The sequence below is a fragment of the Copadichromis virginalis genome, linkage group LG23 (assembly GCF_057382275.1).
Source record: "Copadichromis virginalis isolate Kocher_CV1m ecotype Utaka linkage group LG23, C_Virginalis_male_GT1.1, whole genome shotgun sequence".
NCBI lineage: Eukaryota > Metazoa > Chordata > Actinopteri > Cichliformes > Cichlidae > Copadichromis > Copadichromis virginalis.
In genome coordinates, this window is record NC_140639.1 from 37,594,932 (window position 1) to 37,620,426 (window position 25,495).

The following is a 25,495-nucleotide window of genomic DNA, read 5'->3' on the forward strand; positions in this document are numbered from 1 at the left end:
CAGCCTAGGCCTATTGCAGCATAACTAAGGGTGGGTTCAGGGTCACCTGATCAGCCCTAACTATATGCTTTAGCAAAAAGGAAAGTTTTAAGCTGAAGGGTTCAAATCCCGCCTTCACCTTCCTGGTCAAAAACTGATCTGATCTACGGAGATGTTGTTTCCATACGGATGTTCCAGACGCTTTTATAATGTGAGAAAAACAGATAGTGAATAGTGAATCTAACACGTCAGCCTTTTACAAATATCTGTTCCCCGTTCTCAGCATCAACATAGTAAACCAGGCATGGGACTGGTTAAGCAATAATTCAATTAGCTCAGGATAAAAATGGATTCAGAAGCCTGCGCTTGTGAGTTTGAGGTACAGCGTGTTCTTTTGTTTTTAGTTTTTTATTATAATTGAGTAATAATTTAAAAGAATCCTTGAACACAAATTTGCTCTTGCTATCAAGTCTAACAAGGACATCTAAGAAATTTTGGAGAAGTACCTTTAACAGTGTAACATCTGCAACATTGTTTCAACTTTTATTTTAGAACAATTTTTCACTGTGACTATATATCAACAAAACGCAGACACCTGATGGTTATTCACCATCAAAACATTTGCTGGGCAGTTTCTCATAATGTCATCATCTGTTTTATAAGGTGTTGATTTAATGTACATTGATTTCGACATTTCCAGGCTCAAGTGTTTCTGCTGTCACTATCTTAGCTGCAAAACACAAAAAATGGATGGGTCTGACTGTGCATACTGGGCCTACAGAGAGGAGGTTCAGGATCTGAAGAGATTGTGTGACAACAACAACCTACATCTGAACACAACCAAGACCAAGGAGATGGTAATCGACTTCAGGAGAACAAAGTGATCTGAGTACTCCACCCTCTACATTGATGGAAAGGAGGTAGAAAGAGTAGAAAGCTTTAAGTTCCTCAGGGTCCACATCTTGGCCAACCTTACCTGGTCCACAAACATTTCCCACCAGGTAGAAAAAGAACAAGCAAGGATGTACTTTCTTAGGAAGCCCGAATACCCTAAAGACTGCTAATTAACTTCTACCGCTCCGCTTATCTTATAGTGACTAACGAGTTGACAGCATCTCGCTAATGAAAATATGTATTTACAAAGACAGCAGCAGCTCTGCATGCCAGCTCAAGTAGACAGTGTAGCAGTGCCAAGCTAAATGCAAACTGCAGTGCAAAACGAGTTCGTTTGTGTTGCTCTCAGTTCAAGCCCTTTACAGTTAAGAGTCATAGTGATTTACAGCAGTGGTCAGGAATTTACAGAATACCGAGGTCAATGTTATCTTCCAACAGCTGTGGTTCCAAGATTTTTAATCTTATGACCCTTTAGTACTGTCTACCAAATGTCTACTGAAAACCATTTGTCATTCTGTGCATGTGACCTTTAATTAATGATTTTCAGATTATTTTAATAGATATTTTGTTATGCCCAGAAAAGTGTTGACTTTAATTCAAAAGCCAAAGACAGTCTATGTTCTACACCTCACATTTTTTTAACAGTAACAAAATAAATAAATAAAATGGGTCAGTTGAATTTTGTGAAAAAAATGGTTGACACAATGACTTCAGCAAACTTTTGTCATTCAAACCTAACATTAGGTTCACAGTTTACAAAAGCACTGGTTAAGAAAAACATACCCAAAAACAAACTGATAGAAGCAATATAAAACCACCCCATAAATTTCAATTTTCAAAACACTATACAGGAGTATTTGGAGCCACACATTTCCAGACAGCAGTCTTTTAATATTTAAGGTAAGGAATCAATGAGACACAAGTCTCACACTGTTAAAGTAATTTACAAAGAGTGTAAAACAAGGCAAGCAAAGCAAAAGAATAATATCCCCCCCCCCCCCCCCCCCAAAAAAAAAAAAAAAAATCAAGAAAAAATCAATTAGCAGAGGAGACTTTTATAACAGTGATGTATACAGTTGTAGCTAAATCAATACTACATTATGACATCTCTGCTGGCTGTGGTCAGAGATGCAACCAGACACATATTTGGCCACAGAAATAGCTAGCAGGCGTACATAACAAGAATTAAATGTTCTGTAGTTGATACACAGAAATGCAGAGAATTTTTCACCCCAGCACAGTCAGTGACTTGTGCACCAGAAGCTTTGCTAGAAAAACAATAATGAACAGCCACGATTACAAGTATTTGCAGAACTCAAGCAAACTGTTTCTTACACCATCACATTGTTCATAACCAAATTGCACAACGTTCATTATAGCTATGGATGCATGGGCATCCAACCAATGAACAGCAATAAATCTAATCACATCAAATCTAGGCTTAAAGATAAGATAATGTCCAAAACAAAGTCAGGGTTCAAAAACATTTTTTAAAGAAAAAAATAACCATCAGGTTTGGGAAACTGCAGGTATGTGCCAAGTAGGGATGGGTATCGTTTAGGTTTTATCTGATACCGGTGCCAAATCGGTACTTTTGAAACGGTGCCGGTGCTTAAACGGTGCTCGAACCGGTGCTTAAAGAATGGAGAACACAAACTTTGTCCAAAAACCTCTCATGTTCAGCTGGGGTTTTTTGTAAAAAGATAACAATGTGTGCCTTTTCTGCAGCTATGGGGCATATAAGGCATCACTCTTGGCTGGAAGCAGTGCTTAAACAATGGAAAAAACACAAACTTTGTCCAAAAACCTCTCATGTTTAACTGTTTCCCACTTTTTCTTTGGTCATTTTAGCCTTTTTGGCCAGGGTGAAGCGAGTATCTGCCATCAAACAAGAAGACAGCCGCATGTAGCTATGATGATGTTTGCTAGTTCACCTTACATGCATTAATGTAATAACGTGGTTAGCCTACTCAACGTAAATTACACACGAACAACATGAAGCTACTCATGCAGAGAAGAACGGCTGCTGCTGCCATCATCATCCTCATCATTTCTGCTACACTGGCAGGGCTAGGGGCCAGGACTCTATTCTTCGGGTTTTTGGGGGATGTTGCTCCGGGTCCGATAACTGGCAACCCACCCGACGTGCACGGTGTGAGGTCTCGCAGCAAGCTATCAAATACGGCGCATTTCTGGGCTTTTAAAAAAAACGCTATGCGTCGCCAGCTGTTTCATCGGATTCTTGGTGTTACCTCCTTTGACAGTATCACAGTATCAGCTTAAAGCACTTGTTGCAGGCTGCTGAGTTTGCATATTTTGCTGTGAAGTACAGGCAGACTTTTGACCGCTTCGCCTTGGACATTTTTAATCTGTAGCTCTGCTCTAACTGAACGTACGTACCTGGCCCCGCCTACTATCCTCGGAAACGTAAAATGATTGGCTAGAAGTGTATCACAGCTCAGGAAAAAAAAGCACCGAAATAAAGCACCGAAATGTGCGCTGCTTTTCGGTCTGGTTACTACCGTTTGGACACCGGTACCCATCCCTAGTGCCAAGGTAACCAAACACTGTGTATGGATATGTTACATCTGTTTTTCTCACTGAATAATGGATAGGAGTTTTCATGTATGACTTATTTGGGTTCATTTCATGTATAATTGTTAACAGGAATGTATTTTATTCCAATGATAATGTAGCTAGTTACTTTAGGAAAGCTCAGCACACTATAGAACGGAAGCTCTCTCTATTAGGAATACATCTAACAGAACAACGGAGTCCAGTTAAACTGAACTTGTGTGGTTTAAAACTGCTTTGTACCTTCTCTATACTAACTGAAGACTCCAAAGCTGAAAAAGAAACACTGAAATTGCAAAAATCATCAATGTTCCTGGCAAACAAATTGGCAACCACTGATCATTTTCACACATCATTTGTTCATGGATTTGGTTTATTATGAAACAACACCTACTCAGGCAGGTGGCTCAGGAGTTAGAGCATGTCATCACTAGACAGGCGGTTCAATCCTTGAAAAAGTGCTTGTATGAATGTGTGTGTGAATGGTGTTTAAAGTACTTTGAGTAATCAAGTAAAAAAGCACTATATGAGAACCAGTCCATTTACCCATCTCCAGTCTTTATGCTACACAAACTACCATCTAGCTTCAGCTCCTTAGTTAATGAAGAGTCACAAGAGGTTTGCTGTTAGAATTATGAACAGCATTAATGGAGGAAAATTCACTGGTTACTTCAAAGGAGAGAATTCGTGTTAGAGCCAGTAGCTAGATATAAATTTAGGCATTTACTTCCAGAATTTACATAGACTGTTGTAAGTATACCTAAACTCTTTCACCACAGCAGGGCCATTGTGGCTACTACATTATTACTGCTGCTAAATGGAAACCTGACACCAAGATAGTGAACCTTGAACTATAGAGTAGCAGAAGACAACACTGTCAACTAAGCACAATAAAGAGTCAGTTGGAGTAGAGCCCCACCATCATCCCATCCTATAGTCAAGACTACTAAAAAGACATAAGCTCTGGATGATCCACCACACAGTCTGCTCCAGCCCCAGTTTTCAGCCCTGGACTCCTGGACATTTAAGATTCAGCTTTATCTGGTTTGCATAGGCAGCAACCTGCCCAGTCAACCTTTCTGACCTGCTCCCTGTTCCCTCAATATCCCAACCCCTTTAAATTCTGCAATAAATATTAATCTTTCTATATAACTCTAGCTTCCTATCTGTTTGTGTTGTCAGCTAATCCTCTTAGCTATGGGTCATCGGATAGGAGAGTGGTTATTAAAATATGTAACCAATAAGCACTGCAAGGCAACCAAGTGTAGCACAATTGTAGAGCTCAGCATTTCAAAAAAAGGGGTAAATATAACCCCTGGAAGGTTCGTGGTATAAATGATCCTTATCATTTGTAATGATCATTGTTGTGTTTTTTCATTTAGGTGTAAGCCATGGATCAGAGACGGCAGTGATTTCTTTTAGTAGTTAGACATTTATTTAAAAATACCAAGGGCGTCCAATTTAAACCCACGGTGGTTCTACTGTTCTAGGATCCAAGTGTACAAGTTAGCAAAGTGGTAGAAGGCTTCCAGTTCTTAGGCACAACAGTCACGCTTCACTGGCCACAGACTTTCAGGACCTCTGTGCTGCCTGGAGGGGAAAAACGTTATTTTAATTCGAATTAACTTAAAAACAGAGTCCAAAGTTCTCTCTCCACCCTATCCACTTTTTTCAGCTCACCTGTCTAGCTGACTCCAGTAGAGATGCTGACTCAGCCTGGCCCATCTGTTGCACCATCCTGTAGAGAGCACCTTCTTTGTTTTGCAGCAGGGTAAAGGGGTGGTCGAATTCCTGGATGGTCCCACTCTCCAGAACCTTAAAAATAGACAAATGTCCTCTTCACCAATAACGGTAAACTTACAGTCCTTTAAAAGCTAGCATGTGAAAAATATATAAAGACTGACACGCTACACAGCAATAATAATGAACTCAAATTAGTTTGAAAATGGTGCTACATCTCAAAAACTACTTTGGAAAATATATCTATAAATTGGGACGATCCTGATTGTAATCTTTACCAATATCAGTTATTTCATGGGCCCAGAACTTTAAATCCATTCACTGTGACTGATTCGTCTGTTATCCAGACATGTAACAGTCCTCTGCAGTCCTTTTTTAAACTGACAACCTGCTAAGGATGAGCCAAACAGGAACCTGGCCAGTGCATGATCGCTTTCACGATCATTAGGCATGGGTACTGATTGACAAAATGCATTTCCCACCCCTATGAAAACTGATTAACACACTGTCAGACTGAAAATGGACAGCTAAAGTTAAAATTTAAAGATCCTCAAGGTGTTCCTGAGAGATAATATGATTATAAAACATGGTTGATTGAAATTAAATTAAACTGCACTGAGACAGAAGAGATGACTCACAAGTATGCGGTCACTGTCTATAATGGTGTTGAGGCGATGCGCGATAGTGATCACTGTGCATTCTTTGAACTTGTCTCGTATGGTTTTCTGGATCAGCTCGTCTGTCCTGTAATCACAGCAACAACCAAAACACAGTAGAAACATATGGGAGAGGTGTGCTGAGAAAACTAGCGGATATGTAATGACATTTCTGTGTATGCTTTATATGTGCTGGCAATGTGTTTGGAGGACCTCGGGTCCACGTTAGCTGTGGCTTCATCGATGATGAGGATGCGGTTCTTCCTCAGGACTGCTCTGGCCAGGCACAGCAGCTGCCTCTGGCCCATGCTGAAGTTGGAGCCTGACTCAGCCAGGACAGTCTCCAGCTTCCCAGGCAGCTCCTCCACCACAGACTTCATCTGTACCTGCAGTGAACATGGAGAGGAGAAACCTGTAGCTGGTCTGTGGGCAGTAACGACAAATCTGGGTGTGCTAATTAAATACTAGCCTCTTCCAGAGCTTTCCACAGGTCTTCATCAGTGTGCTGGTTGAAAGGGTCCAAGTTCTTCCTCACACTGTCAGTAAAGAGAACTGGGTCCTGGGGAGCAGAGGGGAGAGAAGTCAGGGAGAAAAATCAGTAGACTCTGCTACGTCATTAATTCTATGTACCGGATATGGATTTGGAAACGACACGCAGTATCGTATGACTTTGAAAATCTGTTTTGAGTTTAATTTACTGAAAATAAATGATATAGCAGTTTCAATTAATAGAAGAATAACAGAAATGGATAGCATTATTGTAACAGTGAGATTGTAACTACGTATTTCTTCAGGCAGTTGAAGTGTCATCTGATGTTGTACCTGAGGAATGATGGACATCTTCTGGCGCAGGTCATGTAGGCCAATCTCAGAGGTCACAATACCGTCGATGTAGATCTTTCCCTGGGGCTCTGCCAGGCGAAACAGAGCCGAGACCAGAGAGCTTTTCCCCGCTCCTGTTCTACCCACAATACCAACCTGACCCACAGGACACAAAACATCAACAGCTGATCATCACTCAGACCCCAACCAGCTGTTCTCCACAAACCGATGTGTCACCTTCTCTTTGGGTTGAAACGTGGCGTTGATGTCTTTGAGGACCGGTGGTCCATCCTTGCTATAAAAGAAGTTCACTCGATCAAAGGTTATCATTCCTTGGCTCGGCCAATCAGGGGGAGGACGCTTCTGAGTTTCTAAGGGTGCTTCACTCTTTAGCTCAGTGTACTCCACCACCCTCTCCACTGATGTCATCTGAAAAAATCACGAGCTACCTTCAGCAGGTCATAACAGCATGTCATGTGAATATCTGATAACAGAAGAAAAAAGCCTTAAATTTAAATGTCACTCTGTTTTTACCATGTTCTCCACCTCGGCACTTTGTCTCACTGTCCACTGGAAGTTTCCCATCAGTGTCACAGCATAGGTAAGAACCAGGCCTACCTCTCCAGCCACCAGCCCTAATAAATTTAAGAAGGAAAAAAAACAGACCACGTGAGTTTGTTCTTCTAAACCTATTTAACAAAGTGTTGAATTGGCCAGTGTGCTGCCAGTTTAGCTTTTGTAGCTTTAGCTTGGACTCTGGTATTGCAGTCAGTAACACATTGCCATCTTTACATAATTTTTAGTCAAATCGTTTTGTAACTGCAAAAGTACAAGATCATTGTGCAAAGAAAGTGACACTAGTAAGAGACATGAAAGCAAAAGACATATATTCACTGAGATGGTTCTACCTTCATAATATTGGGAGTGATCCTGAATGTTACTTGAGCTTTATAGCAAGACGAGTAAAGAAAAACCCTTTTACCCAGTGGATCATTTTTCTCTGTTTTATTTAAACCACAAAAGAGAAACTAAAACTGCATGCAGATAACAGATCTCAAATTACATGCATCATTTGCAAGGTCTCCAATCATCAGGAGTCTAAGGAGCTTGGAAAGAAAAGCGTCTGGACTTCTTTAAATTTCCTTGAAGATGTTTCACCTCTCATCCAAGAAGCTTCTTCAGTTCTAAGAGTAATTGGTGGAGAGTCCCAGATTTTAAGCCCTATCTGAGTGTTCCCCCAAGAGGGACATGGACCCCCTATTGATCCTCTACCTAATCACACGAGCCAAGGTGTGAAAACAGGTGTGGGTCACAATCAACCAAGGTTTTGTGTGAACCCACTGTTAAGCCTAGCCCGACCCTAATCAGGAGCTTTAATTAACTAATTAATTAAAAAAAAAAAAAAAGCAAAGCCAGTAACGTAACACCGTAAATAAGACAGGACTGAGACCATGGTAAAAATCATGCGATGCCACACAATTGCTCTGAATCAAGATAGGAACAGAATTAATCAGTATTTGAGATTATTGAAGGAGAGTTAAATGAATGGACTGTTGCAGATGATTTTTGCAGATGATGTGGTTCTGTTGGCTTCATCGGGTGGGGGCCTCCAGCTCGCACTGGAACGGTTCGCAGCCGAGTGTGAAGCAGTGGGAATGAGGATCAGCACCTCCAAATCTGAGGCCATGGTTCTCAGCCGGAAAAGGGTGGAGTGTCCACTCCGGGTCGGGGATGAGTTCCTGCCCCAAGTGGAGGAGTTCAAGTATCTCGGGGTCTTGTTCGCGAGTGATGGGAGAAGGGAGCCGGAGATCGACAGACGGATTGGGGCTGCAGCTGCAGTAATGCAGACGCTGCACCGGTCCGTCGTGGTGAAGAGGGAGCTGAGTGTAAAAGCGAAGCTCTCAATTTACCGGTCGATCTACGTCCCTACCCTCACCTATGGCCACGAGCTGTGGGTAGTGACCGAAAGAACGAGATCGCGGATACAAGCAGCAGAAATGAGCTTCCTCCGAAGGGTGGCTGGCCTCTCCCTCAGAGTAGAGCAGCTGCTGCTCCACATCGAAAGGAGCCAGCTGAGGTGGTTCGGGCATCTGACAAGGATGCCCCCTGGGCGCCTCCTGGGTGAGGTGTTCCAGGCATGTCCCACCGGGAGGAGGCCCCGGGGCAGACCCAGGACACGCTGGAGAGATTATATCTCTCGGCTGGCCTGGGAACGCCTTGGTATTCCCCCGGATAAGCTGGAGGAGGTGGCTGGGGAGAGGGAGGTCTGGGCCTCTTTGCTTAGGCTGCTGCCCCCGCGACCCGGCCCCGGACAAAGCGGATGAAGATGGATGGATGGATGGACGTTGTTAATTCTTTACCATCTCTGAGTAATATCAAGCCAAATGCTGTGAGGGTAATAAATATGGAGCAAATGCTGTCGAGGCGTAGTGCAAACCAGCGGGAGGTCATCAGGAACAAAAACCAGGCCTCTGAAACAAAAGAGCAGAAAAAAACCTGAGACTGAATTACTCAAATTTGAACTTGAGTCAACAATACTCCATCAGCATTTTACAGCTCAGGGGTACAAAACTGCAAAGGCAGACTTATTTTTTGTATCTGGATTACTACAGGGCAAGTAATAGACTTGGTTTGTCGTTCAATTTCTTATTTGTCTTCTTTTTGCTTCGTTAAGCAGATACATCATACATTGAAACCCTGACTGCAGTGGCCTGGGTTCAAGTCTTCACCATTTTGCTGCATGTCTTTCAAAAATACACCATAGTAAAGTTGTCTCACAGAATTTTTGGACTTAACACTGAAAATTAATCAGTCACTTTACAAATTCCAGTCAGCCTGGAAAGTGTAAATGTTTATTCTCAAAGAGTAAACCTGAGTGAAGGTCCTGATGGGCATCAAAGTCTTTCTTTAACTTCTCTTCTGATCTGGAAGCTCTGATTGTAGAAAGACCATTAAGGGAAGAGGACAGGTGTGAGAGAACTGGACTCCGAGCTGTAGAAAGGGCAAAATGAAAAGACAAGAACTACTTTTGCTGGCCCTTTCAGATTATTTTTTCCCCCAAAACAAATTATATAAATAATAAATCAACATACTTGTTGACTCAAGGCGTTTGATATCACGTGAGGTACGAAGGTACAAGCTCCTCAAATACAGAAAGATTAACAGGAGAGGCACAACAGGGATGAGGATGAGAGGAATAACTGAGGCTGCCACCGCGATAACGCCAACATTCTGTAAAAATAACTTAAAAAAAACATCATATAATGAAAAATAATGAAAACACTGAAAGATCTTGTTAAGTCAAAATAAAGAAAACATGGACCAAAGTAATGAGTGCTACACCTTCTAATCATTTAAGTAATAGTGGCAACTGTCAGTTCATGAAATTTCTTCCCTCCTAGATATTCCACATTCAGCTTTAAGTGGAGCCATTTAGCAACCACAGCATGAAGTTGCAGAGTTACAGAGTGGGGTCACTCTGCTGAGGCACATAGCGCGTTTAAAAAACTACCAGTGCTCAAAAAGCATACAAAAACTCTATGCTGGAAGTCCCAAAAACGTGATTATGTTCATCTGGACGTAGTGTTTTCAGTGGGAGAAACCTCCGGCAGAACCAGGCTCAGGGAGGGGCGGGGCCATCTCCCGTGACCGGTTGGGGTGGGAGAAGGAAAACAGGATAAAAGACATGCTGTGGAAGAGAGCCAGAGATACCTCCCCAACCTTATAAACAGCACATTTGTACAATGACTGAAACCAGCCCAATGAATGAACAATGGCCTGTGGGGTCAGTTCCTTGATTGTTAATATGCAAATTGCCATGACCATTGATCAACAATTACTGATCAAAGCCCATTGATCAAGGGCATGGGTAAAATTCACAGAGAGTTGGGGTATGGCTGCAATCACAGCATTGTAAGTTGGTGAAAGATGTACCCTTAGGCCCCCTCCTCGATTCAGAGATGGTCTTTCCCTTTTCACGTAAATGGCCTCCTTGACTCCACGCTCAAACCAGCGTTCCTCCCTATCCAGGATGTGTAATCCTCATAAACTTGGGGAAACCTGCAGTCAGTCCAGACTGAAGAAGTCACTTGGATGAGTGATGAAACGTTTCTCCCACAAAATGCTATGTCAAGATGAACAGAATCAATTTTTTGGGATTTCCTTACATGGATGATTGAGCATGTATGCTTGAAGGTTCATAGCATGGGTTTCTGTGGACAAGCAGCTCCTGTAAATGTAACATGGTGTAGGTGGCACAGTATTTTTGTCTACATATGTATATAATTTATGGTAGTCTTTACTTGATAGAAGTCCACAAAGGTGATAGGTAGCACGGAGTCCATTTGGCTGACATCTTTGGAAAACCTGTTGAGTATTCTTCCTACAATGCAGACACAGTTTTAATTAACAGGACTATGTTGTTAAAGGGCAGAATGTCAACTTGAAAATATTCTGTGTTATAAGTGGATGTGAGGCCTGCAGTTCAGACTTTAGGAGTTTCTGGCTAATGTGTGTGATTGCTTATTGAAAATGGTTTAAAAATGAAATTAAAAATGAAATTAAACCAAATCTGTGAGCAGAATGTGAGAAAATAACAGCTTTAAAGTTATGTCCTAGATGTTTATGCAATCTATACAGAGATCTCAACTAAAGTAAGCAGGCTAACATGTTAATACCAGCCTTAAAAGCTTTCAGTGTCTCCGGTGTTATTGGATAGTTAGCAAGATTTAATTCTGCGGTTTGTCTTTTAAACATTGGGGATTGATACCTACGAATTTTCCAGTGAAACACTGCCCCAATTGGTGACAGTTTTGATTTATTTTTGAATTAGAGTTGTAGAGGCTAAGCCTACGCTTGAAGCCACTGAGGTGGTCGTTAACGGGGGTGACGCGATGTCACTGGTATGCATGAATTAAGTTCACAGTCCAATAAATCCAGCAGTATGTATCTTGTCCTTTTTGGTCTTTATTCTGTATCGCCTTAGCATAACAGCGCAACGATCACAAACTGTTTGCCTTCTCAATGACACACCTGACGCCGATTACGTGCGTCTACCTTAAATACCTTTACATTACATAATCAAAACAGAAAAAGGTGACCTCTAGTGACCACATAAGGTATTAACCCAAGAATGGCTCCTACACCCCGGCCCCTAATTGAAATGGCTATCAGACATGGCAATTCTAATCACAAAGAAAATAAGGAGCCACTAATACAGTCTACTTTAGACCTATACATTCACATAAATAAACATAAGTAACACACTTTTAGATTACAGTCTCATGTAACAAGCAAAGTTTAGTTACAGGTCTTTCCAGAATATTAGTCTTTGTTTTTAAACGTGCAGATCGCACAAGTCCTTTTTTGTCACGAATGGCTTCCAGAACTCTTCCAAGTGGCCAGGAACCACGCGGTGCAGAAGAATCCATTATAATGACTATATCTCCAGGTTTTAGATTCTTCTTCTTTTGGTTCCATTTTTGTCTCTCCTGTAACAAAGGCAGGTATTCGCGTATCCATCGTTTCCAAAAAAGATCTGAGATGTACTGAGCCTGTTTCCATCTTCTCTTCAGATACATATCCTGAGGGTCAAATAGTCCGGGTGGTAAAGATGGTTTTCCTTTCATCAGGAGGATGTGATTTGGTGTAAGTGGCTCTAGGTCTTTTGGATCATCAGAAAGCTTTGTGATGGGTCTGTCATTTAAAATTGCTTCAATTTCACATAGAACCGTATTTAATCCATCGTCGTCCAACTGTTGTTGCTGAAGAACGGATCTCAGAATTCTTCTGATCATACGAATTATCCGTTCCCAAGTTCCACCATGATGTGATGCTCCAGGCGGATTAAAACTCCTGGCTCCTACAAGAGTCTTACATTTTACACCTTTAAACAATGGACCATGGTTCAGGGGGTTGGGAAGCTCATCTTGTAACCGGAAGGTTGCCGGTTCGATCCGAAGCTCTGTTTGTCTTGGTCGTTGTGTGCTTGGGTAAGACACTTCACCTGGTGATGGCCAGAGGGGCTGATGGCGCGATATGGCAGCCTCGCTTCTGTCAGTCTGCCCCAGGGCAGCTGTGGCTACAACTGTAGCTTGCCTCCACCAGTGTGTGAATGTGAGAGTGAATGAATAGTAGAATTGTAAGCGCTCGGAGGCTCTAGAAAAGCGCTATATAAATGCAATCCATTATTAACAAACACTAGGCAGATAAATATGTGACTGTTTCCTCTTAAAAATAAAAATAAATCCTGTGTAGGCCTCACCTATGGGGTTGACATCAAAGAAGCTAACAGGAGTGTGGAGCACAGCACTAAACATGCTGTTGTGAAGAGTCTGAGCTGATCTCACCAGCCCATGAAATATCACCAAACTCCTGGCAAAACCAAAGACCACAGCTGCTGCTGTCAAACCTAAAAGTAAACACAGCAGGACTATATTAAAAAAATAGTTTGGTATTTGATTTACAGCAGGATATTCTACCAAGTAATATAACATAATGGACACTAAACACATGGTAGTCAACAATAGTATGTGAAGATTTCAGTAAGAACTACAGGACTGAAAGGCTTACCTGAATAAATGCTGAGGTAAAAAGAGAGATTAAACTCTTGGTATGAACTAGTAACATTCATTCCACTTTTAAGGCTAACAGCAGTGACTCTGCTGTTTGTGCCGTTTGTAAAATCATCTCTTGCCCTGTCAGGTGAGAAGACAATTAAACAAAGTGTGAAACATAAGAACATCACTTAAACAGTCTAATAAAATGTTCTGTAATTAAATGAATAGAAAAGTAAGCTACTGGCTCTGTAGAACTGGACTAAAGTCCTGATCTACCACTAATTTCTTTATACTTTGCTTGCAAAATGGGACACACGTGTAGTGAGTTATTGAAAACATACATAGAAATGCAGAACAGAAGGAAAAAATAGATTTATTATTTTTTTGCCTTCCCACTGTCCCCAAAGCGCTTGCTGTTTTATCAAATCTCTTTGTAGGGCCTTTACATTACAATATATCTAAAAACGTTTTAGCTCCTTAGAAGCAAATTATAAAGAAATGAGGTGTATCTCAAGACTTGCACAGTGTTACACAGTACTAAAAGTGTGTTGAGTTCTCACCAGTATACCAACCACCAGTCCTGAAGGATATATGCCACCTATTGAAAAGAAACAAACAATAAAAAAAAAGGTTCAACTTGGTTTTGTTTCTTATGTTCACAATGAATAAAAACATTGCATTAAAAATCTCCATTCACTTGCTAATGGTACCATAAGAGGTCTGTGACTTACCTCAGCTAGAATACTGAGAAATACTATAACCATTAAAACCAGAAGGCTACAGCCTGCCGTGAAGTATGTAAAATAAATGTGACTGCTGACATTTCCTTCAGCTCGTGTCTCCTCTGCAATAGTTTGAATAGCTTCAACCTGCAAAACAAGAAATGATCCAGGCACATCTTTATACTTGAACATAGTTTTACTGTTTGTAATCTCAGAACAAAGCTGACACTTCATGATAGTGCATCTAAAATAATATTAGTGAGAAATATATATATCATGAAAACCTGACCTCAACTCAACAGAACACCTTTAGGATGAATTAGAGCAAGGACCGTGAGCTAGTCCTTCTTGTCTGACCTGATAAATGTGTTTCTGGATGAATGGTCAAATGAGCAAATACTTTTGACAGTATAGTTTTTTCTTATATATTTATTACATGTAACGTGAAATTTGACTGAAAGGAACCGTAGAGTAGGAAAAGGTGAGAATTCTTTCAAAGCTGTTGAAAGGATTGTCAAGAATAGCTGATTTAAGAAATTGGGAGACCTCACATGGAGCAGAAATGGACACATAAAGATGAGCTGAAAGCTGCCATCAAAGCAATCTTAGCTTCAGTAACAACTTTACAGTGCCTGCATGCTGATTACCTACACACCACATTACATGGATGCAGTAATTCAGTGTTAAGTGTATAAGTGCAGTGTATATGTACCATCCATTACCATATCATGTACCATGAATGAACACCACACAGCACCATATCAGCTCAATAAAGCAGTTCACTCTCGGACTGCAGGCTTACTTGTTGTTGCTACAATATTTGGAAGGCAGAGCCTTCAGCTTTCAGGCCCCTCTCTGTACAGCCAGCTTCTAGTATGGATTCAGGAGACAGACACCATCACTACTTTTAAGATTAGACTTTTTATAAAGCATTAGTAAGAGCTGGATCAGGTGACCCTCAAGCCTCTTTTAGTTACACTGCAATAGGTCTAGGGTGCCATGATGCGCTAAGTGTTTCTTCTTCACTCATCTTTTTTTACTTTTTAAGAGGTTGAGGATTTGAGATAGTTGATTTGGGGTTAAATTTTCTGTGTTGTTTTAATTTTCATACATTTTCATGATTTTATTACTTCACCCCTTCACTTCACCCGTTGCCTACTGGTGGTGGTCAGAGGGCCCGGTGGCGCCAGTGTCCGGCAGCCTCGCCTCTGTCAGTGCGCTCCATGGCAGCTGTGGCTACAATGTAGCTTGCCATCAGCAGTGTGTGAATCTGTGTATGAATGTGTGTGTGAATGGTGAATGACTGAATGTCGTGTAAAGCACTTTTTGGGTCCTTAGGGACTAAGTAAAGCACTATGCAAATACAGGCCATTTACCATTTATTAACACATTAACTAATTACTTAGAGCAGGGGTGCCCAATCCCAGTCCTCGAGAGCTACCGTCCTGTAGCTTTTAGATGCATCCTTGTTCAAATCAAATGAATCAAATGAATGGCTTGTTATCAGGCCTTTGCCAAACTTGATGGCATGCTGAAGAGGTAATCAAACCGTTTGATTCAGCTGTGTTAGAGTAGGGATGCATCTAAAAGCTGCAGGACAGTAACTCTCGAGGACTGGGATTTGGCACCCCTGACTTAGAGTAAGTGAACTTCTCCAATAGCTACCTGAAGTTAGCATATCTTTTCTAGCCAAATGGCTATCAGATAATATCTACAAATGTCACATATTAGAAGAAGTAATAAATGGACTTGTTTATATACCATGGTACCATATAGAAACTTTAAAGAAAAAGAGAAAGGACAATGCATGGGGGTCTATGAAAATTAATTACATTTTTAAAAAACTGAAGGTAAAACAACACTATTTTGTAAAAATAGCAATGTTCAATCTCTTTAGTAAATATACATACAGGAAGATGCTCAGTGTAGGTGCTTTCTGGTGGAAGGGGGCAGTTGAGGAAACAGTGTGAACTGTGAGAATCATTTGTCCACCGACTTTGTAAAGACAGTTTTTCTGGGTCAGCAAATGGAGACAATTGCTCCTGCTCCTCATCACGTCTCAGCAGGGACACCATATCGAGGTCAGAGGACTGCAGCTCACTGTAGCTTCCCTGGACCATGATTTGACCCTAAAGATGCAACAAAGGAAATCAGTTACTGGACATCTAGGCTGCTGTTCTTTTGGTATATGGATAGTCCAATGGGGGGAAAGGGGGTTGTTCACTGTTTGTAACCCCTGTAGGCTCTACCCTACAGGGGTACCCCAAGACAAACCTTTGCACTTAACCAAGTGAATCTGGAATCTGGGACTCTATAACCCCCTAAAACCCAGTGCATACAATCCTCATCTCCCTTTGAAACACGGGAACAGGTAGAAGTCAAAGGCGTCAAAGGCTTCAGTGTAGGAAAGTGTTTACTGAAACTTCTCCAAACAAAGAAATCAAACTCATAAAACCCGAGAAGAATGAGTACTGAGGTCAATCTTAAGGGTGGGTCTGTATGGTCAATGAAACTTTGGAACTCCAAATGTGTGCTCCAAACACAAATACAAAACATCTTAACCACACGGAAAACCATTTTATAAATCTGTACATCCAAACCTAAATAAATGCTGCTTGTTTACGCACAACTTCAAGTTCAGAAATTTTATTATGTTCTTTCAAAAAATCTTCCTGTGCACACAAATATCTAAAAATACACATAACCCTTTGCCTCACTTACAAAACCTTAAGTGCACATGCACGAATCATTCATTACATACAGGTCACATCGCATGTCCACATAGGGTTTTGAGACCCAGGTAGTTTCACACAGATCCACAAATCTAAGCTGTGTTCAAGTCCCAGCAGAAAACTGGGACATCTGTGCTTCCACTGTCCACTGTTCCATTGCCAAGGTTTGTCTGACTTGATGTCAGCTGAGAGCAGAAATGTCCAGGATTAGCAATTAAGCTAACAATAATGTTGCTGTTTTCAGAGAATAGTAAGATTAACATCAAAGTTTTATTTCACATTAAATGGATTAGCATATACCCACTTCAGAGGATGGTCCACAGTCCTGTACAACCATGGTGTTGTGAGTGAAAATTAAAGTGATGTTATGTGTATGCACAGAAAGATTTTTGAAAGAGAAGATGATCAGATTTCTTAAATTGAACTTAAAAAGTTGTGCATAAGTGATCACAATGCATTTAGGTGTGGATGCACAGATTTGTAAAATACTTTTACCTGTGGTCAAAATGCTTCGTATTTGTTTCAATTTTAGAAATGGTTGAAATGTCACCATTTATACATATATACATATATAGGATTATGACTAACACTGACACAAGCGACAGCATTAATAAAACCACAGACAGATGAGTAGCAGTTATGTCCTTACAGTGTAAGACAGCTCTTCTGAGAAACCTTGGATCCTGACATTCGTGGTCCTATATACACATATCACCATCTAAACAACAGGTTCTCAACAAGTGCAAATACATCTAATGGACAAGAGCTCCCCAGTTTACAGCTAAACCAGCCCCAAACATTCTTTTAAAAAGCCAAAGCCCCAGCAGGCAACCCACAGGACCGATAATGTCCAGGTGCATGAAACCACTAAACTGTCATGATTCTGGGTCTTCTGGCCCAATGTTTTGAGTATGTTTATGTTTAAGTTTATTAGGTTCTCTAAGTTCAATTCTATTGTGCATAGGTTGCCGTTACAGTTCACTGTTTATTAGATTCCCCTTGCGTCTTCACCCCTGTTTTTAAGTCTCCCTCACCCCTCATGTGTTTCATATCTGCGTTTCTTATGTTGTCAAGCTTGTGTTGTCACGTCTGTGTCTCGTTATGTTTCCCATTTTATTTTGAAGAGGTCTGGTGTCCCATGTTCTTCGTGTTTAGTTTTGCTCTTCCCCTGTGACATGTTAATTTGTGTCAGCTGTGTCCCTATGTGTTTCCACTTCCCCTGATCACCTCCAGTGGGTGGTCGTCTGCTATGTTCATGTCATGTTTCCAGGTTTTTCTAGGAATCCATGCCAGGTCTAAATGTTCAAGGTTTGTGAGGTCATGTTTTAATCTTAGTTCACCCAGTTTAGGTTATTGTTTACTTTCGTCTTTGCCTTTTGTTTTGTACCATTTTGCCAGCCTTAATAAACAGCTCATTTTTGTTATGCTCAAGTTTTGTCTCTTTGCATGTCTGCACTTCCACGTCCTCACTCCTCACAGTCGGCTGTCCGTCGGCAGCCATACTGTGACATAAACAGCCCAGGTTCATTACTGAATGGGTGAGAACCTTTTTTGTGGTTTTAATGTCGCAGCTGATCAGGTTATTGTCACCATGTCAGGCCAAGTCTGACCGACTAGGCAGGATTCTGCTGTGGGAATGCTTTATTTATTGCAATGGCATGGTTAAGAAGCAGGAGGCAGGCTTCCTTCAAGCAATTTTCTTTTGCAGGAGTACAAACCTCCTTCAGGACCAGGATCTGGTCAACTTCCCTCAGATGTTGCAGCTGATGTGTGACCAGGATACGACACTTGTTCTTCAGCAAGCCACAGATACACCTGATCATAAGCACAGACAGGTGTACACATTTCATAAATAAGAAGTGGAACTTTTCTCCTTTTAAAAATCTCATAGGTCCATACTGCACGACACAACGCAGCTGTGTAATGCGAGCTCAGTCCTCAAGATCCAGATTCATTGTTTGCGTTTGTTTAAAGTGATTACAATATTGGAACTATGACACATTTATAGCTGACTTGTGTAAAATTTGAGTAAGAGAACATTTAAAAGGTCAAACAGGATGTGTGGCAGAAAATATATTTCTACAGGGGGAAAAAAGCAAAAAGTCTGTGGCTGTGATAGAGCAGAAAAGGATCTGTGTGCATTACCTCAGCAGTATGTACTTAAAGAAATCTTTATGGCTTTTTCTCCTTATCTCTGTGTCAACTGAGAGGCTTTAAAAGGACTGGTAACAGTTAAATAATGCTTATTTGGAACTGCCAATCATGCAGTGCAACTAAAATAAAAATCATGGCTCGATGTGAGCATAATAATCCCACTTCTAAGTTTATCAGTGATAGTATTGTTGGGTCTTTACTTTACAGTATAAAGTGCCATGAAATGACCGGTGTTGAATTGAAAACTCAAATCTAACCTTACAATTAATAATTCCCTTCGTTTCTATAAAACAGAGATATGTAGCATGTAGAATATACTATACTTCATGTGTATGAATACATATGGGTATCTCTTTGGGACACAGATAATTGTGAGCAGTCATTACTTGTCGAAAAGATGTTTTCCAACTTCTGCATCCACAGCACTTAAAGGGTCATCCAGGAGGTAGATGTCTGCATCCTCATACACAGCCCTGTAAAAAAACAAGGGCTTTGATTATGGCATGTGAAGTAGAACAACTATAGCAACAGTAGTGTGCATACCTGGAGGTTTAAAAAAATTGCCCGAACATATAGGTTATTGCTGCCTCTATTTTAGGCTGCCTAATAACTCAGAGAAGGAATTCAAATCTGTTGAGGATTATACTAAAAATGGATTTCTCTCCTGTGCATAACAATGACATAACTGCTGTGACTGTTGTCGTACCTCGCCAGGTTTACACGAGCTTTCTGTCCACCACTGAGTGTGGCTCCTCTGTCTCCAATCAGTGTTAGGTCTCCATCTGGGAACATCTCCAGGTCCTGCACAAAATGTACGTGTAACAAAAATAAATGTGAATGCCAAAAATAGGGGAACATTTTAGTCATTTGATAAATATTGGCAGTTTGGTTTTGTTCTTCAGAATATTAGCAAAATAGGCTATCCTGTACTATAAGCACAGATAGAGATTCCAGGACAAGTATTAATGATTGAAACGCAGACTAGGCATTAAAAACATAAGAGGAAAGGAAAAACCTGAGAATAACTAACAAAGAAACTATGAATACAAAACATAAAATCAGAATGAAAACACAACCCAAGCAAACATAATATTCAACAGAAAATTACAACATAGGTTACAACAAGGTCATACAGAAAATATCAAACTGAAGACTGAGATTCCAAAGCTGAAAAACGCTGGGTACAAAACCCAGAATCATGACTAGAAGAAGCCTGAGTTGTGGACATGCATCTGCTTCTCTGTAAAGTCCGGGTCCATGAAATCCACAGTAGTAGTTCAGGCTTTAGAAGCTTTTCAGTCATAGTTTTTCAAGTAGTATTTCTACATTGTCATGAACACAATATTCCGTTTTGATAGAACACATTAGCTCACCTTCTTCAGAGCACAGGCTCTAAGGACCTGCTCATATTTCTTTGGGTTAAGTTCTCTCCCAAAAAGGATGTTGCTGCGAATGGTTCCAGGGAACACCCATGGTTGCTGGGATGCGTAGGTTAGCTGACCTTTGACCTTCAGTGTGCCTGTATCACGAGGAAGCTCTCCCAGGATTGCACTTAGCAGGGATGACTGAGGAAAACATGGATGTCATGCATGTAAGCTGGGTAAATTGCATTTTTTTTTTTTTTTTTTTGTCAGTGACAAATACTGCAATGGTTTAGCACTTTGTTTCCAAGTTGCTATGGTGCAATGGCCCAGACAAATTCTGGACCTCAACACAACTCAAACACCTTGGCAGAACCATAAAAGAGCTGTGTATAAACATATGCCTCTAAACCTGAATAAACTGAATAATGACTGATAAAGTCATACAGATCAGATTTAGCTGATCTTTAGCTACTTTTGCTAAATGTGAATGTACAAGGTACTGAATCATGGGCCACATATTTCATAGGACTCTATGCAGTAACAGAAAAAAACAAAACAGAAAAAAAAGGAAAAAACCTCCACTCTTTTACAAATGAAATCAAGCACACTGTTAAAAGAAAGAATTAAAGGATGTTTTTTAAATAAAGTCGAGTCAGTTAAACTTTTTTTTTTTCGTGTCCCGTTTGGATCTTTAGCCATCAGAATTGTTGTTTTAAGGCCAAGAAAGATGCCAAGCGGATTTATTTTACCAAGTGGATCATCATGGCCTTGCCATATTGGTCCATATGAATTTATTTTATTTTCGGTTGCTATAAACGGGACAGACATGACTGGGGGATAGGACAGGGAGAAAGAATGAAAGAAAGAGAGGGAGAGAAAGAAAACCAAAGGGGAGAAGAGACGGTGAGAAAGGGGGGAAGAAAGAAAGAAAAACAAACAAAACACCTGGATCACCTGTATGAAGAAAAAAAAAACAGAAGAGAAAGCAAACAAAAAAAGAGCAACATAATAAAAACAGCACCATCACAATAAACTAGCTAGCTGTAGATAACAGTAGATACTAAATATTAAATGATATTGTGCAGCACGCAAGATAGACAGCACACAATGTGCTTTGAGGCAGCAGCCAAGAAAGGTGTAGTCCATGTCTGTGAATACCCATGTGTACACCTGTGTGCATACCTGTGTGGATCAGCATGCTTGTATTCCAAAGGTTTCTCCATGTAACGATCTGCTAGGGAGTGTGGGGAGCCATAGCCCCGTCCACCAGGGTATGAAGCAGGTATGGAGGAGATCCAGGCCCCAGATATCCAGAGGCCCCAGAGTACAAGGACCCGAGGAGAACCACCAAAAGGGGGGGAACCGTGCCACCCTCCTGGGAAGAGCTGAGTAGAGCCCCAAACGAGAGGTCATCCAGCAGCTACGGAGCAGAGGCCAGAGGGGGTTGCAGTGGCGTGCCCGCGGGCTCTGCCGGCAGCCAGCTGTGCCAGAGAGGACCGAGCTTCAGGCCCAGAGGCCAGAGGCCTGAGGGCATCCCACCCCCCGGAAGGGGCCCAGCCGGGCCACAGGCGCCAGGTCCCACCAATCGGCCACCAGGAGTGAGCCGGTACATACATGAGTGCCCAGCCCCAGACGACAAGGACCACCAACACACCAAGGTCTGAGGGCATCAGCCACCGGCAGGGAGTGTGGTGAGGGGAGATAGGCCTCTGTACTTTAGAGGGCCTGAGATCTACCCAGAGAGGTTGAGTCTAAGACCCAACCTGACATATAGACACAGACGAACAGGCGCACGCGGACACAAACGTGCATTCCCACCCCATATGCACAACCAAATACTCGGCACTTACCTAACGTGCAGACAGACACAAATAGACACTACACAGACAGTCGCACTCCCCAAACATACTCCATATCCCAGGTCCAGGTACCCCCGCCCTCAGAGGGGCAAGCCGCACCTAGACCCAGGAGATGTAACCCTTCTCTCTGGGGTGGAGGCAAGCGGACCACCTCCTTATCTGCAGTAGCAGGGAGGCCCCGCATCCCAGACCCCAGTCTGACGGCCAGCACCTCCTCCCAGCCCCCCAGCCCCCCAGCCCTGACGGCCAACAGAACCGGGGTGAGTGAAGACCTCAAACCTCCCTACGCCCGCTCATATGTAGTGTTGCTGTGTGCTGTTCTAAAGTGCATTTAAATCTCAGGAGAGCATGGTACTAGCTTCCTCTCAGAGAGCAGCACGGCTCCTCCCGAAAACCCTTAGTGTCTAAATACATTTAAAATTGAGGGTAGGGCATCAGCGCCCGAGGTGGGTTGGAATACACCAACCATCCTCTGGATGCTGTAAAACGTGCCCACCCCCAAGGCCCTATATGTATGTGTTATGTGAGAGTGTGAGTAATGTGGATGTCTAGGTTGCAGAATAAAATTGAGGTACAGGCGGCCAGAAGGGGACAGAGAGGGAGTGCCTCCCCTGCACCCTGGTGACATACCTGCACCCCAAGCCCTGCGTGTGTGGGTGGGTGTGGTAGAGCGGGAATAGGGAGGCAGCTGAGGATGGGGAGGGAAGAAAGGGAGGGGCAAGTGGCCCCTCCCTGGGGCCAGCTCCCCCGCTGACCCCAGTAGGCACCCCCACACTCTGGAACCCACCAGGGCAAGGGGGCCCAGGCCCATCCGGACCGGGGCCCGCAGCAGCAGCACCGCCCAGCCCCACAGAGTCTGGGGCAGCCCTCCTGACTCCACCCCAGAGAAAACTGCACCCACCCCATCATCCAATCATCTCCCAAACTACACAAGACAATAGATACCCAGGTTGAGTTCATTCTCCACCTCTCCTAAATCTCTCCCCCCCCCCCCTGCAGAGTGAGCTCCTGTAGTGAGGAGACCACCTGCAAAGATATAACAACCTCCCCACCAGTTAAAGAGCCCCCTAGTTGGGCCGATGCACCAGAGGTCCCCTGCACTGGGGCCGAGCCCCCCTGCACCCACCCGCCCACTGCTCCGGCGACACAACAGCCAGGACCCAAGCCCCCAAGGCCCGGCCAGCACCCCAGACCGGGGGGCGGAGCACCCCCAGACCCCCAAGCCTCCACGCCCGTCCCGGACCCTCCCAGGGGCAGCCAGGCTACCAGGCCAGTAACCAACGTCCGCCAGCACAGACCCTCTCCCATCTCCGCTGTACGCAGCCACAAGGAAAACACCATCCAAGAGCCCCAGAGCTCCTAACCAGGTCATGGTCACATCCCCCAGGTTAGGCCCTCCAGGGAAACATCCCTAGGGACTCCCCAGACACCCTAAGGCCGTCCCTACCCCCATATCAACTACAATAGCGAAGGCAGGACCAAACCATGACCCCCCACCCCCACTAGGTGATGAAGCCGATCAAAGGAGCCCAAAGGGATTGATCAAATGTGATGGCAGAGGTTGTATCAAGACTAATGTGATCTATTAGATGGTTTTTATATTGGTTAGAATTAAGATTATTTTTATTTTTCCAGTTAATGAGGACCATTTTCTTGGCAATGCATAGGGCCGTAAAAACAACGTGGGCTGTGTTTATTTCTGCAGTGACCTCATCCAAGTTGCCCAGCAAGCATATTAAAGGGGAGGCTGGAATGTTACATTTCAGACACTTTGATAAGTCTACACATATCTCACGCCAAAATTTCTGAACTGGTGGACAGAACCAAAGAGCGTGGATGTAATTGTCCGTTGTATTTGCTGTGCAGTGTGAGCAGTTGTTGGAAGGCGTATAGCCCATCTTGAACATCCTATGACCAGTATAGTGCACTCTGTGTAATATTTTGTATTGTATTAATTGCAAACTGGGATTTCTGATCCATTGAAAGGTTTTTAAGGATATCTGAGACCAAAGGTTTGGGTCTAAGTTGATTGATAAATCTGGTTCCCATTTTGCAATAGGAAGGGATATTGATTCATCTATTTTAGAAAGTGTTCTGTATATTTTAGACAATGATTTGGGGGGTTTTAGACTAAAAAATTGTACCACAGTTGGTGGTGTTTGTAATTCAGCTTCACTGGGATTAAATTTCTTTTTTACTATGGATTTAATTTGTTGATATTCCAAAATTCGTTTCTTGTTGATCCCATATTGTGTAACTAGTCTGTCAACTAGTCAGTTAAACTTTTGGGATATTGATGTGATCAGTCAAATAGCAGAGGGGGTTGTTAGTCGATACCTGGACCCTACAGAGATTGCACAGGTAGTCCATCTCCCACATGGTAAAACGGTAAATGAAATTCCAGGAGACAAGAAAATGTTCTAGGAGACCTGGACAAGGCTGTTGAAGGCCCTTAACCCATCATCAGGACTGGGATCTGCTCCGTTTTACAAAAGGAAACTGGATGATCACTGCCAAAACCCTATAAAAATGACAATAATGGCGCCAGAGAGCCCAGTGCCCTCTGGTAAGCCCTGTGCTCACCACCCAGCACCATGGAACCCAACTAACCTTTGCCATAGAATACCAGAATTGGTAGGTCCTCCACTTGCGCCCTGTGCTTTTCAAAGATGAAAGCAAGCTTAACCCATGCACATGTGACAGAACTGAAAGGGTCTGGAGAAGTCGTGGAAAAACGTATGTTGTGTAACATCATTCAGCATGACTGGGTTGGTGGTGAGTCACTGGCATATTGATAGAGGGATGCACAAACCTCTACAGGCTAGGCAACGGCACCCTGACTTTCAATAGATATTGTAATAAAGTCCTTGAACTTTATCAGACCATATGCTTGTGGGTCCTGGATTCTTCCTGGTGCACAGCAATGTCCAACCTCATGTGGTGAGAGTATGCAGGCAGTTCTTGAAGGATGAAGGAACTAATACCACTGACTGGCCCCCACACTCACCTGACCTAAATCAATAGAACACCTGTGGGACATTATGTTTCAGTTCATCCAATGTTGCCAGGTTGCACCACCTAACATATTACTCAGTGCACATCAGTAATGATGATTTTTTTCCCCATTGAGATCTGATATGTTATTAAAGTGGTTATTTTTTGAGCAGCGTATAAGAATCCGGTAATAAACCGTTAGGTTAAAGACTCCTATAATCTTAGGGTGGATGCTAAAATAGATTACACAAGTTTACTGACCTTTCCGGCCCCCACTGGTCCGATTACAGTCAGAAGTTGATGTGACTTTGCTGTGATGGAAACATTCTGAAGAGATGGTGCATCCAAACTCTAAACAAAGACAAAAATGGCAGTAAGTACTACATCAAACTATAAAGTTTGCAGGAACAGTCATTGTTCTACAACAATATGTTACACCGCTACGAAA

General features: G+C 42.5%; 1 protein-coding gene across 1 annotated transcript in view; it reads right to left on the reverse strand.

The window, feature by feature from the left end:
- Window positions 1-3,408: 3,408 nt before the first annotated feature.
- Window positions 3,409-25,495, reverse strand: part of LOC146681548 (ATP-binding cassette sub-family C member 4-like) — a 30,485-nt gene continuing 8,398 nt past the window's right edge. The window contains exons 10-31 of the mRNA XM_085447506.1: window positions 25,309-25,398; window positions 20,204-20,395; window positions 19,537-19,631; window positions 19,217-19,303; window positions 18,395-18,491; window positions 15,855-16,073; window positions 13,954-14,091; window positions 13,783-13,820; window positions 13,236-13,360; window positions 12,928-13,074; window positions 10,967-11,046; window positions 9,758-9,908; window positions 9,537-9,656; window positions 9,026-9,136; window positions 7,200-7,300; window positions 6,903-7,094; window positions 6,666-6,821; window positions 6,313-6,402; window positions 6,057-6,229; window positions 5,826-5,931; window positions 5,128-5,262; window positions 3,409-5,037 (exon numbers count right to left, since the gene is read on the reverse strand). Coding sequence (XP_085303632.1) covers window positions 5,020-5,037; window positions 5,128-5,262; window positions 5,826-5,931; window positions 6,057-6,229; window positions 6,313-6,402; window positions 6,666-6,821; window positions 6,903-7,094; window positions 7,200-7,300; window positions 9,026-9,136; window positions 9,537-9,656; window positions 9,758-9,908; window positions 10,967-11,046; window positions 12,928-13,074; window positions 13,236-13,360; window positions 13,783-13,820; window positions 13,954-14,091; window positions 15,855-16,073; window positions 18,395-18,491; window positions 19,217-19,303; window positions 19,537-19,631; window positions 20,204-20,395; window positions 25,309-25,398 — 2,661 coding nt within the window. The 3' untranslated portion in view covers window positions 3,409-5,019. The remainder of the gene's footprint in view (window positions 5,038-5,127; window positions 5,263-5,825; window positions 5,932-6,056; window positions 6,230-6,312; window positions 6,403-6,665; window positions 6,822-6,902; window positions 7,095-7,199; window positions 7,301-9,025; window positions 9,137-9,536; window positions 9,657-9,757; window positions 9,909-10,966; window positions 11,047-12,927; window positions 13,075-13,235; window positions 13,361-13,782; window positions 13,821-13,953; window positions 14,092-15,854; window positions 16,074-18,394; window positions 18,492-19,216; window positions 19,304-19,536; window positions 19,632-20,203; window positions 20,396-25,308; window positions 25,399-25,495) is intronic.